Consider the following 15,712-nt stretch of genomic DNA (forward strand, 5'->3'; position numbering starts at 1 on the left):
CTCCATCTGCTAAGAAAGATCATGTGATGTGATTGAAAGCTCCACAACAGTTAGTGGATGGATGTTGTGGTGAGTTTTTTTTTTTTTTTTTGCCGTTTCCAAGTTTAAGAATAAACATTTAGTCTCAGTGTTTAGTGTTTAGTCTCGGAGTTTAGATTGCATGTTGGAGAAAATGTGTTATTCGATATATATATCGAATAACATATATATATATATATATATATGTTATACTATATATAGTATATGCAGATATAGTTATATCAAGGAGGTTACTTCTTTCTTTTGAATTTTTATTATTTAAGTTGATATTTAGCTTTGCTATAGATAACATGCGTTTATATATTTAAAAAACTCTTTTGTGCTTTCAGGGATATATTGATTTTTTTTGGACAGTCTTTGATCCTGAATGTTTTTGATGCCGTTCTGTGTCTTCATATTTTCAATTAAATGTACATAGTTGAAATTGCTTTAATCCAGTATGAGTTTGAGGTCAAAGACTTTTCTTATCTGCTTTCCCAGGCTGGCTACTCTGGATTATTTGGCAAATCAGAAAAGAGAGTGGGATTATAAAAAGATCTGAATAGATGGTGAGAAGCTGTGATGGACAAAGTAATTTGAATATTATTTTGCTACATATTCATTGGTGGTTAAAGCAAAAGTTGTGAAATCTTGAACCTCATAGATGACATGTGTGTGTTTGTGTGTGTGTGTGTGTGTGTGTGTGTGTGTGTGTGTGTGTGTGTGTGTGTGTGTGTGTCCTCAGTGAAGTGTATCAGTCTCTGCAGTAGCTTCCAGCTGCAGCAGTCAGTTCAGTTTCTGTTCAGTCTGACTGAGGGAGGTTTTTGTACGACGCTTTTCCACTGTGTGAACAACCACTGACTGTTGATATAGTGATTACTCAGACAGTAGTAAACTGCTGCATCTTCAGTCTGGACTCCACTGATGGTCAGAGTGAAGTCAGAGTTTGATCCACTGCCTGTAAAACGATCTGGAATCCCTGATTCTCGAGTGCTAGCATAGTAAACGAGGACTTTATGAGTTTCTCCATCTCTCTGTTGGTACCAGGCTAAAAGGTGGTTGTTGCTCCAAACATGAACATCCTGACTGGTCGTACATTTGATGGAGACGGAGCCTCCCAGAGCAGAGCTCACTGCTCCAGGCTGAGTCACTGTGACCTGGCCTCTGGACTCTGAGGATACAGAGACAAAAACATAAAGCAGCGTCATGGTTTTGTGGGCTTCATTTCAGAGGGACGGATGTTCATAGAGGAGAGGAGTTTGATTCTCTGGACTTTACCTGTGAAGCAGCAGCAGAGGAGAGTCCAGATGAGGACGCAGATCAAAGTCATGTTTTTGATGAGGAGGATTTCTGTGGCTTCTGTTGTCATGAAGGACAGCTGTCAGTCATCCAGTGTTCAACTCTCAGGACTATAAACTCTCCCAGAGCACTGGAGCATGGTGCTGCTGATGCAAAGTGGCTCTCTATGGAAATGCTCTGACTGATTCCAGCAGGGACTTGGATTACTCTGATGATGCTGTTTATCAATGGATCAATCAGTTTATCAGAGTACTGATTATGAATGAGTGAGAGTTAATTTGAATGCTGGGATGGAAATTGTAAATATACTTGTGAAGAAACAAATAAATAAAGAAGTTACAACAAACTGATGCCTTTGTGATATTTATTAAAGATAAAGGCAGAGCTCACACTTATTAGGGCCACTGTAGGTTAAAGAAATTAATAATTTACCAAGGACTGTGAGCATTAAGACTTAGTTTTACTGTCAAGTTAAAGGTTTTAGTTAAGGTAGGGTTGTGGCTCGGAATGTGTGTGTTTGTTTGTGTCTTTTCCACATACATTTTGTCACAAGGACAACATAGTGTTGCTTGTCTGTATCTTTAAACAATAAAGATCACTCACCAATCAGCCATAACAGTATGACCACCTGCTGGTCATTTAGGTCTCCCTTTTGCCGCCAAAACAGCCCTGTCCCGTCGAGACCGGGACTCTGTCAGAACCAGCTTAAACTTTTTCAACAATTTCACCTACAGTAGCTCGTCTGTGGATTGGGCCACACGGACCAGCCTTTGCTCCCAACATGCATCAATGAGCCTTGGCCGTCCATGACCCTGTCGCCGGTTCAGTGCTTTTTTTCCTTGGACCACTTTTGATAGGTACTGACCACTGCGGACCGTTTTGGAGGTGTTCTGACCCAGTAGTCTAGCCATCACAATTTGGCCCCTTTGAAAGTAGCTCAAATCTGTACACTTGCCCATTTGTCCTGCTTCTAACATTTCAACTATGAGGACTCAATGTTCTCTTGCTGGCTAATATTTCCCACCCACTGACAGATGTCATGAAAATGAGCTCATCAGCTTGATTTACTTCCCCTTTCACAGCTCATATAGTTATGGCTGATCTGTGTAATTATAAAGATCAGTTGTGTTGCTGTCTTCCTGAAAACAGTAGATTATTTAATTCCACAAAGAATGAGTCTGCCTCTGTGTTTATAAAGTCACAGACTTAAAATTATAACCATTTCCCATCTGTAGTGTTATCTGGACAGTTGCAAACCAGTACTGTCCTCTTGTGGAATTGTTTTGGTACTACACAAGTGTTCAAGTCACTAATATAGGCTTTTCCCTCAAGTGTTATTCAGAGTTATTTAAACAGATCCAGTATGTAAAAGTCCAAACACTGTTTCGTCTGGAGAGTCAATATTGTCATTCAAAAACAGTGTCCAGCTTAATTAGGTCAATGGATAATCCACAGAACGTAGTCATACAGGGACAGTTTTACTTAGAGAAATAGTGCCTATGAAGGGAGGTTGTGGAAATTGAATTAACCTCCTCTCTATGGGGTTGAGAAATCTCAGAAACATTTTAAAACCATGACAAATAAAACATAACTGCTGCATTTTATGAAGAGAGCAGGATGCTGGAGAAGGACGGCCGCTACAGCTGGAGCAGCACCCTGAGGCTCCCTGCAGACCAGTGGAGGAAGGTGGGCTCTGTGACCTGTGAGGCCACCCAGGGCTCCCAGGCTCTGGTCTCAGAGACACTGAGGAGAGACCAGTGTTCCCAGTGCTGACCTGAATCACTGGTACTGGTTTTACACTGCCACTGCTCTCAGTCTGTCTGGTTCTCAGTTTCTCTCATGAGATGTTTCAATATGGACCTCAGGTGGTTAATGTGCTTGTGTTGATCGTTGATTGATTTTTATCATGTAGACTATATTATAAAAGTAACACATCTTGTTGACTTACTTTCTTTGACATATATGTTAGCAACATTAGTAAGTTTCATAATATCAAGTTTTTTTTTACCAGGTTACTTTTTGATGGTTTGTGTTCTTTGCTATTACTAATGTCACCATTGGATAATATACACACACCTAGAAATTATTAAAAGTAGAATTTAAAAGAAGGAAGGTATTATCTGCATAAAGTGATTTGATATATTCCACCAAATAATATTTAAATGAGACTTTGTCACTTCACCAAAAGAGAACGACTGTTTCTGTCTCTTGGTGTCAGCACAATTAACACATTGTGATTTTTCACTGCTTGTAGTTTACACCCATCCCATTTACCAAATCAGCTGTATCCCTGCACATTATAAACAGATAACTGTTGTTGTTGTTGCTGTCTTAAATTAAAATAGTGGATCCATTTAATCCAAAGAGACTGGATTATTCTTAGAGTCAGATCACCAGGATTTTATACTTTTATGTGAACATTTTACACAGAAATAATGCTCAGTGTCCTGCTCTGTTCTGAAATGCTCTCTGTTATATAGAGGTATATCATGTATGAGTTTGACAGTCTTAAGGTACTTTTTTTAAAGCAAAGTAAAGTTAAAGTTAAACATTTTTAACAAAATTAAGTTATTGATTTTGTGGTAATGTTACTTAGTCTATAATTAAAAGCTGAAGTAAAACAATTTTGGTTCTGACTTTGAGCAAACTTACAGTGTGCACAAACTGCATAAAATATACTCCTAAAAGTGTACTTAAATATATGTATTTTTCATGCTGAAAGCATTGCTGGTGTATACCATAAAAATGTATGTTAATCCAATATCTAGCTATAGTTTCTCTGCAGCTGTTGATTAAGATCAGTTCCTCTCCAGCTGAGGGAGGTTTTTGTACGAGATTGTATCACTGTGTGAACGGCCAGCTGTAACAGTGCTGACAATAATAATGTATCTTCAGTCTGGACTCCTCTGATGGTCAGAGTGAAGTCAGTTCCAGATCCAATTCCAGTAAAACGATCTGAAACTCCAGACTGACGGTTTGTAGAATAATAAATCAGGAGTTTGGGAGATTCTCCAGCTTTCTGAAGGTACCAGATGAGGCAAGTACCAGCACTTGAACTGGCTTTACATCTGATAGAGACAGTCTGTCCTGGAACAACAGACTGAGCTCCAGGAGACTGAGTCAGGATGATTTCTCCTGATGAATCTGGAAAACATGAAAAAGAGGAGAAGGGTTATTGAGACAAATCCAGTTTGGAGAAAGATGATCAACATCCAAACAGAAGAGTCTCATTTCTTTAACATGGAGAACAGATGGAAGAAGGTAAATGCTGCTTGTTTCAGTGTTTCTCCATCACAGCAGAACATCATTGTGGTGAACCTGGTTGCATCCTGAAGCAAAGTTTTCAGAAGAGAGTCTCACCCTGAACAAGGAGCCCCAGGGTGGCCAGCAGTAGAATCAGTGACATCATCATTGTGCTGCCGGCGTGTCAGTGGCTCTGAAAGGCCTGGACAGCCACTGATCAACACTGGCCTCTTAACGGCTGGGAGCACAGTGTGTGTGTGTGTGTGTGTGTGTGTGTGTGTGTGTGTGCGTGTGTGTGTCCTCAGTGAAGTGTATCAGTCTCTGAAGTAGCTTCCAGCTGCAGCAGTCAGTTCAGTTTCTGTTCAGTCTGACTGAGGGAGGTTTTTGTACGACGCTTTTTCACTGTGTGAACACATGCTGACTGTTGATCCAATGATAACTCTGACAGTAGTAAACTGCTGCATCTTCAGTCTGGACTCCACTGATGGTCAGAGTGAAGTCAGAGTTTGATCCACTGCCTGTAAAACGATCTGGAATCCCTGATGCTCGAGTGCTAGCAAGGTAAATGAGCCGTTTAGGAGTTTCTCCATCTCTCAGTTGGTACCAGGCTAAATAGTGGTTTGGGCTGCTATAGTAAACATCCTGACTTGTCAAACATCTGATGGAGACGGAGCCTATCAGAGCAGAGCTCACTGCTCCAGGCTGAGTCACTGTGTACTGGCCTGTGGACTCTGAGGATACAGAGACAAAAACATAAAGCAGCGTCATGGTTTTGTGGGCTTCATTTCAGAGGGACGGATGTTCATAGAGGAGAGGAGTTTGATTCTCTGGACTTTACCTGTGAAGCAGCAGCAGAGGAGAGTCCAGATGAGGACGCAGATCAAAGTCATGTTTTTGATGAGGAGGATTTCTGTGGCTTCTGTTGTCATGAAGGACAGCTGTCAGTCATCCAGTGTTCAACTCTCAGGACTATAAACTCTCCCAGAGCACTGGAGCATGGTGCTGCTGATGCAAAGTGGCTCTCTATGGAAATGCTCTGACTGACTCCAGCAGGGACTTGTATGTGAAATATAGTCATCATATACATAACAAACCAACTTCTACCAGCACAAATTATCTTTTTAGCACCATTGTTACTGCTCTGTATAAAAATTTGTAAGATGACTGCTTCTGTTTTTTCTAATGGAGTTATTGCACATTCCAATTCTAATGTTGTGTCAGTACCAGAACAGGTAACAGGTAGAGGTTACAAAGAACTGTCAGTCACCTGCTGTGCTGTGGAAACACCTTGATACTGATGTGTGAATTTTAATGCTTCATTTGCAACACTTGATTTGCTGTCAGTGAACCCAGACTGGATGTTAACTGTAAGTAAATTTGACTCTTTTAATAACCAAAGTTAATTTAATTTCATAACTGTAGACATTGCAGTATTTTAGCTGTTGCAATGATTCTTGAATGCACTACATTATGTCCTCCAACAGATTAAAATCTTCTTCAATTAACCAGTTTTGTATCACAAGAATTAAATTTCAGCAGTTTCAAGATATCATGTTTTCGGTCTGACAAAAAAAATAATTTTTCATATGTTTTGTGAAGATTATTGTAAAATGTATTTTTTCAACCTTACATGTTTGTCATTTGCTTATTAAAGGTTCAGTGTACAATATTTAGGAGGATCTTTTGACAGAAATGCAATATAATATCCATAACTATGTTTTCAGTAGTGTATAAAGACCTTACATGATGAACCGTTATGTTTTTATCACCTTAGAATGAGCCATTTCTATCTATCTACACCGAGGGTCCTCTTACATGGAAGTCGTCATGTTTTTACAGTAGCCCAAACGGAGAAACTGCTCTACAGACTGTGTTTCGTCACTACATTGAATACATCTGAAAAACAAGCAGAAGAACAACAACAACAAGTAACGTTAGTAGTAGTAGTAGTAATTTTAGCAGTAGTAGTAGTAGTAGTAATTTTAGCAGTAGTAGTAGTAGTAGTCTTATGGTTTATTAGAAGAGAAGTGAAATTTGGACAAATGGAGGACCACACATATTATTTAACCCAAGAGCCGACCTAACGTGTCGGCCACCGTAGCTTCTCCTGCATGCTTGGAAAAGAAGGGCTGAGCGGTGACTGATGGTGCATTCATGTGGTGTTGGAATAATTGGATTTATTTTCCTTTTCCTTTATTTCAAAAAGAAGAATAAAGTGTAAATGGGACATAAAAAAGTATAGAAAACAGCATACAAATATAAGAAGACACAAATAATAAAATATTTGCCAGGGGTAGTCTGTATCATATATACATATTAAAAGAGGACCATGTGTTGAAAGTTTTCACAGCCTTTTTATTGTTGGATTTAGAAATTAAATTGCTCTGATAATGCTAATCTAACACATCTTTGTAGTAGCGTCCATGTTGATTCCACATTCTGACATAAAAGCGCATGAACACACCAGAAGTCGGAAGAACGACTTCACAACTCGGGAAATGGGACCATCCGAGGAGCACGTGAATGCACAGTGAGCCGTTGGCTGCAAACCGCCACCCTCACCACGAGATGCTACTAAAACTTACACACTAAACCTTTAAACATGAATGCATCACAGAAACAAAATGTCATTTTAACTTCTTTAAATTTGTAGTGAAACCTGTTTGTTGCCATGGTTCAGCAGTGATGCCTGCCTTATGCCAAGGTTACTGATCTCAGCAGATGAGAAAAGAAACACTTCTTTTACATATGTCTCAAAATCTGGCAATCTTTAACTGTTATTTGTAATTTATTGAATATTTACTGCGTGTTGTTATGCTCTTTATTGTTGATCAATAAGGCAGAGACTAAAAAGTTTTATACAAATTCATGAAAACTTCACATCTGCTCTCTCTCTCTCTCTGGTTCTGTCTTTTTCCCTTTACACGTTTTAACATTAAGTGTTCTTGCCTGTTATATTATTAGTGGTTTTAATAGTTCAACACAATAAAAAATCTCATCAAATACTGCTTTCCTTGTGGATTATATTTATATTTTTTTCAAGTTTGACATGTCATGATTTTCTTTTTTTTGCCATACATCTAATAATAGGACCAGTCATTTGAATAAGGTATGAAGACACAATAATAGCAAGACTGTCTTTTTTTAATGTCACTTGTTCATACTTTAATTACTGGGGTACCACTAACTATAAAGCATGTTAATATAAAACCACAGTTTATCTCGTATCAAAGGAGATTCCTCTTAATGAAGATTTATATGTTGTTTAGACCTAATTTGTAGCCAGAAATGATGGTAAGTTTTTTTTTCTCTGAAAAAAAGTAAGAATTTCAGGAATCTTATTTTTAGCAACAGAAATACAGAGCAGGAAATAATCAGCATAAAATGATACAACATGACTGTGAGATTTTAACCCCAGGAATGTTTTAAATAGCAGGCCCAATGAAAGTGATGACAACTCATCAAAAATAAAGACCTATTTATCTCATCAGTGGTGTCCAATTACGGGAATAACTACTGTCTTTGTTTTTAATAATCACATTCCATTAGAGACCGGGTTTACCACAGGGTCAGATAACTAGTATTTTATAAGATCAGGGGATAATAAAAAAAGGCATTAAGGACCATGTACAGAACACATCTGATAGTTTTGTCAGTACAACCAGACAGTGTTTATCTGTTATCCTAAAGCAGGTAGGAGCTGGTGTGAAAGGAAGCCATTTTAACAGAAGCAGTAAGTCTGTGCTACATGTTGTGCTTCACATCTGCCCTCTCTGTCCTGCTCTGCCATCTTTGGTTATGAAGGTTAATGGTGCTGATGTGTGTTCATATTTTATTTTAACTGGAAATAGCTGAAAAAGCTGAGATCCAGTGAGAGGCTGAGGTACCTTTCTCATTAACTGTCCCAGTTTGGCTCTTTTTTATTAATTGGCAAACCAGACTAGACAATGGGATTATAATGAGATATGGATGAATGGTGAGAAGCTGTGATGGAGAAATTTATTTGATTTGCACTAAGATATTTTTAATCATTGAACTTGTAGTGATACAAGTTCATAGGTGGTTAGTTCAAACATGTTGAAATGTTCAATCTATTTGATGAAAGTGTGTGTGTGTGTGTGTGTGTGTGTGTGTGTGTGTGTGTCCTCAGTGAAGTGTATCAGTCTCTGCAGTAGCTTCCAGCTGCAGCAGTCAGTTCAGTTTCTGTTCAGTCTGACTGAGGGAGGTTTTTGTACGACGCTTTTTCACTGTGTGAACAACCACTGACTGTTGATGTAATGTGCACTCTGACAGTAGTAAACTGCTGCATCTTCAGTCTGGACTCCACTGATGGTCAGAGTGAAGTCAGAGTTTGATCCACTGCCTGTAAAACGATCTGGAATCCCTGATGCTCGATTGCTAGCAAGGTAAATGAGGAGTTTAGGAATTTCTCCATCTCTCTGTTGGTACCAGTGCAAATAGTTCCCATTATAAACATTCTGACTGGTCCTACATCTGATGGAGACGGAGCCTCCCAGAGCAGAGCTCACTGCTCCAGGCTGAGTCACTGTGACCTGGCCTCTGGACTCTGAGGATACAGAGACAAAAACATAAAGCAGCGTCATGGTTTTGTGGGCTTCATTTCAGAGGGACGGATGTTCATAGAGGAGAGGAGTTTGATTCTCTGGACTTTACCTGTGAAGCAGCAGCAGAGGAGAGTCCAGATGAGGACGCAGATCAAAGTCATGTTTTTGATGAGGAGGATTTCTGTGGCTTCTGTTGTCATGAAGGACAGCTGTCAGTCATCCAGTGTTCAACTCTCAGGACTATAAACTCTCCCAGAGCACTGGAGCATGGTGCTGCTGATGCAAAGTGGCTCTCTATGGAAATGCTCTGACTGACTTCAACAGGGACTTGTATGTGAAATATAGTCATCATATACATAACAAACCAACTTCTACCAGTACAAATTATCTTTTTAGCACCATTGTTACTGCTCTGTATAAAAATTTGTAAGATGACTGCTTCTGTTTTTTCTAATGGAGTTTTTGCACATTCCAATTCTAATGCTGTGTCAGTACCAGAACAGGTAACAGGTAGAGGTTACAAAGAACTGTCAGTCACCTGCTGTGCTGTGGAAACACATTGATACTGATGTGTGAATTTAAATGCTTCATTTGCAACACTTGATTTGCTGTCAGTGAACCCAGACTGGATGTTAACTGTAAGTAAATTTGACTCTTTTAATAACCAAAGTTAATTTAATTTCATAACTGTAGACATTGCAGTATTTTAGCTGTTGCAATGATTCTTGAATGCACTACATTATGTCCTCCAACAGATTAAAATCTTCTTCAATTAACCAGTTTTGTATCACAAGAATTAAATTTCAGCAGTTTCAAGATATCATGTTTTCGGTCTGACAAAAAAAATAATTTTTCATATGTTTTGTGAAGATTATTGTAAAATGTATTTTTTCAACCTTACATGTTTGTCATTTGCTTATTAAAAGTTCAGTGTACAATATTTAGGAGGATCTTTTGACAGAAATGCAATATAATATCCATAACTATGTTTTCAGTAGTGTATAAAGACCTTACATGATGAACCGTTATGTTTTTATCACCTTAGAATGAGCCATTTCTATCTATCTACACCGAGGGTCCTCTTACATGGAAGTCGCCATGTTTTTACAGTAGCCCAAACGGAGAAACACAGACTGTGTTTCATCATCGTGTTCACTCTGGATCTTTAATATCGGCTGTCACCGGGGAACGACACAAATATGTACCATCATCGTCTGAGGCGATGAAGAAATGAAGAACACAATAATAAGTAATAATAATTTAAGGTCACTTGTTCATACTTTAATACCTGGGGTACCACTAACTATAAAGCATGTTAATATAAAACCAACATTTATCTCGTATCACAGGAGATTCCTCTTAATGAAAATTCATATGTTGTTTAGACTTAATTCATAGCCAGAAATGATGGTAAGTTTTATGTCTCTGAATAAATATAAGAATGTCAGGAATCTTATTTTTAGCAACAGAAATACAGAGCAGGATATAATCTGCATAAAGAGATTTTAACCCCAGGAATGTTTTAAATAACATGCCCAATGAAAGTGATGACAACTCAGTCTGTGTATGTAGAAAAAAATAAAGACCTATTCATCTCATCAGTGGTGTCCAATTACGGGAATAACTACTGTCTTTGTTTTTAATAATCACATTCCATTAGAGACCGGGTTTACCACAGGGTCAGATAACTAGTATTTTATAAGATCAGGGGATAATAAAAAAAGGCATTAAGGACCATGTACAGAACACATCTGATAGTTTTGTCAGTACAACCAGACAGTGTTTATCTGTTATCCTAAAGCAGGTAGGAGCTGGTGTGAAAGGAAGCCATTTTAACAGAAGCAGTAAGTCTGTGCTACATGTTGTGCTTCACATCTGCCCTCTCTGTCCTGCTCTGCCATCTTTGGTTATGAAGGTTAATGGTGCTGATGTGTGTTCATATTTTATTATTTTACACTACTATAAACTCTCCCAGAGCACTGGAGCATGGTGCTGCTGATGCAAAGTGGCTCTCTATGGAAATGCTCTGACTGACTCCAGCAGGGACTTGGATTACTCTGATGATGATGTTTATCAATGGATCAATCAATTTACCTGAGTATTGATAAGACATTTAAAAAATAAACTATTTTACTTCATTTTGGTTTCAAGCTTCTAGACATATTTTGTGTCTAGAAGCATGGAGGTGGAAGATATTTGCCAATATCTTGGATAGGATAAAAAAAATAAAAAATGTAAAATTAACACATCAAATCAAAACATGTATTCAAGTCCTATTTTTACATGTCAGCTAATAAAAACTGACATGTAAAAATACGACTTGAATTTATGTTACAATCAGATTTGTTTGTGTCAAAGTCAGAGAGCCGTGTCTCTCTACAGTGAGAGGTTTTTGTACGGCGGCTCAATGAGTTTGTATCACTGTGGTACCCGTTCGGTGGAGGAACCAGACTGGATGTTGGAAGTAAGTCAAATGTTTAAAAAACAACAGCTAATGCTAACAGCTAATGTTGATTTTATATTAATTTATATTCTATACTGTAGTGAAAATTTGCAGTTGCTTTTCAACTTTTTCATGCATATTTGGAACTAAGACAAAGTTCACTTCAACAATATATATTCAAAATTGTATTTTAATTAACATTCTAAGACACAGGATAAATCCTTCTTTCCAACTGTTAAGTTAAATTTGCATCTTGAGGGTTCATAGCTTTAGATTAGTCTGACAAAGTCAGAGAGCCGTGTCTCTCTACAGTGAGAGGTTTTTGTACGGCGGCTCAATGAGTTTGTATCACTGTTGTGGACTTTTGGTGGAGGAACCAGACTGGATGTTGGAAGTAAGTTTTCAAATTCAAAATAAAATATTGTAAAGTTTTAAAATTGATATTTGGTTGGAGAGAAGATAAATTTTAATCTTAATGTAAAAATGATCGCTAAGGTTAGTATAACATTTTATACCACAAAAATAACTGTTTAAGTAAAAGTTAATTCATTTTATTTAATTGAACAGAGCAACGATCAAGATGGGTTACTTTAAAATGTTGAAATGTGATTGAAATACAGATGAAGAACATTTGAATGAACAGTCGGTTCATTTTCTGTTTATTTATACTTCCACTAAATACTTCAGTCAGTTATGCTTATGATGTTTTACAGTTTTAACGTGAGGTTTGTCTTTTTATTTCCAGTGTAGTTTGATATATTTCAGGTCGTTCTGTATGATGATTCTCTCTGTGCTGATTTGCATGAGAGGCTTCTTAAAGGGAAGTGAAACAATGTGTGAGTGAGTGGCAGGTGGAGCAGAAAAACCATCTGACAGAAACTCCTTAAAGGAGAAAATCAGCTCTCACACAGTAAAGGTGTCCTCTAAGCTGATTGGTGTCTCCTAGGTGATGTCCGTCCCACCCTGACGGTGCTGCCCCCCTCCAGTGAGGAGCTGCAGCAGGGGAAGGCCACGCTCATGTGCCTGGCCAACAAGGGCTTCCCCTCAGACTGGAGTCTGGCCTGGAAGGTGGACGGCAGCAGCAGCAGCAGCAGCTGGGAGGAGAGCAGGAGCCCCGGGGTGCTGGAGAAGGACGGCCGCTACAGCTGGAGCAGCACCCTGAGGCTCCCTGCAGACCAGTGGAGGAAGGTGGGCTCTGTGACCTGTGAGGCCACCCAGGGCTCCCAGACTCTGGTCTCAGAGACACTGAGGAGAGACCAGTGTTCCCAGTCCTGACCTGACTCACTGGGACTCTGCTACTGGTTTTACTCTGCTCTCTGAACTCTGTAACTCTCTCTGTGTCTGTGTCTCTTTCTTTCCTTAAGTCATTCTCTAATCACATGTTTCATGGTTAAAGTTTGTTTACTTGATTTAATTTGGATTATTTCTACACAATAAAGACCAGTTCATCAAATTTGTTGTTTTCATTTCTGTTATTTTGAAAGTAACTGTTGGTAGAGGTCGCGCCCCATGAACAAGGCTGACTCCTTACTGCAGCAGCCTGGGATTGAATCTCACCTGATCATCATAGTTTCAGTATCTGCAGTGTGATTCTTCACAGAGTCAGTGAGCTGTAGCTGTCCTCAACATATCATGGTGTTTCCCCCTCAGTGCTGATTCAGTGATTTTGTTTTGTCATTCCAATGTGGAAAATGAGTTTAATATGGTCTGCTGACAATGAATAGTGACGTTATTTTAATGCACATTGACGACAGATTTGGTTGTATATAATATCCAGGTTTTCTCAAATAAAGAAATGACAAGTCAAGAGCAGAGGCTGAAGCTGGTATATCGGGTAGCTCGCTGAAGAAACTACTAGGAATTTTGGACATGAGGGCAGAGCCAGAAAACAGCTTTTATGGAATATTTAAACTTTGAAGTCAACATGAACATGAAGTCCTAGCAATGCTCAGATGGATAGAAATTTGAAAATCTAAATTTAATGACCACTGGGCGACTCCATCTGCTGAGGAAGATCAAGTGATGTGAATGAAAGCTCCACAAAAGTTGGTGGATGGATGGTGTAGAGACTGTTTCACTGTTTCCAAGGTCATGAATGAACTTCTTATCTCAATGCGTTCATTGAGATTTTGAGGTGCATGTTAGAGAAAATGTGTCATTTAAACATTTTTATATACAGTTTGCAGTCAGAGTTATAAACATCTAATAATATGAAGTAGGTCACTTGTGTCTTTTTGTCTTGATTCCAGTTGATAATGAGCTTCTCTTTACATAAATTTAGTTTAAAATAATATTTTCATCGTGAAGATATCTTATGCTGATCTGTGTCTTCGTATTTTGATTTCTGTAATCCAGTATGAAGCTGAGGTCAAATGTCATGACCAAATATTTTTGTAATTGACTGTCCGGGATTGGATCTTAATGATTATTTGGAAAATAGATACGAACATGGGATTTTTATTAGGATATGAATAGATGGTGAAAAGCTGTGATGGAAAAATTCATTTGATTTGCACTAGATAAGTTTTTGTAATTGAACTTGTTTTTTTATGTAGGTTAATTGGTGGTTAAAGCTGCAATGTTCTATCTATTTGATTAAACAGTGTGTTTGTGTGTGTGTGTGTTCAGTTTCAGGTAGGAGTTGGTGTGAAACATGAAAGGAGGCCATTTTAACAGAAGCAGTAAGTCTGTGCTACATATTTTCCTTCACATCTTCCCTCTCTGTCGTCCTGCTCTGTTCTATATTGTACTGTATTAAACATGAGAATGAAGGAGCAGACGGTAAGTTTGTAGACTGCTGTTGGGATTTGCAGATGTAACGCTGCTCATTTATGCTGCAAAATAATAAATGCATATGTATACATTCTAGATATGGTGCGTCTGTATTTATTCCTTAATCTCTGAAATTATTTCTCCGACTCATCTGTGTCCTTCTGTGTGTGTATGTCATTAATTGACTTGTGTAGCAATTTGTATCACGTGAGATGATTTACAACACATGAAATGCGTCTGTGAGTTTCCTAGGCTGCTTATCCATTGCCTAGAGGTTTGAAAGGATGTGCTGGTTAAAAGAGAAATGTCCGACAGTGTATAAAAGGCAATCAAATAACCTTTGATATTCTCTGAGATCAAAGTGGTAAATTTATGAAATAAAACTCACACATTTACAAGGAAAAAACTTGTATATTCTATGAGATTTTAAAGTAAATATTAAACATTTGGGAGAAATAGGTTTTGGTGGATTAATTAAAAACAGATGCTGGGCTCAAACAAACTTTTTGGGCTCAACCTCCGGGTCTAACCAGCTCATGGCAACTTGTCACTATCCGGTGATTTCACCCTCCTCCAGGGATTCATTTGTTGAATCCCATGCCTCCTTTGTCACCATCAAAATCTGCAGCCACACATACAGGCCTACTGGTAGATGCACTGTATGCTGGAAAGTGGTTTATTGATTTCGGGTGTCTTTTGGCATATGGTTACTGGAAACCCCATATCTGAGCAAGTGGGTGTTTGTATTGTGAAATTGTGAAATGAGTTTAGAGGTTACACAGAACTGTTCATTGCCTGCTTGTTGGGAAAAACAATTATTCTGATGTGGAACTTAAGCTTTAAATAATTATTGTTATGAATTGTTATTCTTCAAATAATATTATTTTGCTTTCAAGTGACTAATATTGTGTTTGTTCTTCTGTTTCTTTCTTAATGCTTCATTTGCGACATTCGATTTGCTGTCAGCAATTGAGGTTTTGACAAACATTTGTAAATTAAAATTATGTGGCATAGAAAGGAGTTTGAGAAGTTATTTTCCTGCTGAAACCACAAACTTTACCTTTTTTAGTTACTATAAGGTTGCCATACCAAAGTGCTCTGTCTGAAACTGTTCTAGTGCCAGTGGAGCAAATCTATGTGTTTGTGTGTGTGTGTGTGTGTGCGCGCGTGCGTGTGTGTGTTTGTGTGTGTGTGTGTGTGTGTGTCCTCAGTGAAGTGTATTTGTATTTAAAGTTCAGATTAAATTTTTATGCTTTACAATCAAAACTATTTCCCCACAAGATAAATACAGTGAATGATCTACGCTTTGTCACTCCCCTTAGCATTTCTGTGAGACTCACTGGACTGCCACAAAGCATGTGGTTAACATAAA

At 38.3% G+C, this 15,712-nt stretch overlaps 1 pseudogene and 3 gene segments (V, D, J or C); 1 reads left to right on the top strand and 3 right to left on the bottom strand.

The window, feature by feature from the left end:
• Positions 1 to 818: 818 nt before the first annotated feature.
• Positions 819 to 1,349, bottom strand: LOC119907328 (the record flags this gene model as incomplete). The annotated part of the segment is given in 2 exon segments: positions 819 to 1,189; positions 1,297 to 1,349. Coding segments are annotated over 2 exon segments (423 nt in total), but the record flags the coding sequence as incomplete, so codon positions are not given.
• Positions 1,350 to 4,158: 2,809 nt separating this feature from the next.
• Positions 4,159 to 4,732, bottom strand: LOC119907329 (annotated as a pseudogene).
• Positions 4,733 to 8,804: 4,072 nt separating this feature from the next.
• Positions 8,805 to 9,286, bottom strand: LOC119907641. The segment is given in 2 exon segments: positions 8,805 to 9,127; positions 9,235 to 9,286. Coding segments are annotated over 2 exon segments (375 nt in total).
• A 2,645-nt stretch (positions 9,287 to 11,931) lies between these two features.
• Positions 11,932 to 13,021, top strand: LOC119907331 (the record flags this gene model as incomplete). The annotated part of the segment is given in 2 exon segments: positions 11,932 to 11,962; positions 12,515 to 13,021. Coding segments are annotated over 2 exon segments (360 nt in total), but the record flags the coding sequence as incomplete, so codon positions are not given.
• Positions 13,022 to 15,712: the final 2,691 nt, after the last annotated feature.

This window comes from Micropterus salmoides, unplaced genomic scaffold (genome assembly GCF_014851395.1).
Source record: "Micropterus salmoides isolate LMB-PRFRI ecotype aquatic unplaced genomic scaffold, ASM1485139v1 Ms_hic_scaffold_17, whole genome shotgun sequence".
NCBI lineage: Eukaryota > Metazoa > Chordata > Actinopteri > Centrarchiformes > Centrarchidae > Micropterus > Micropterus salmoides.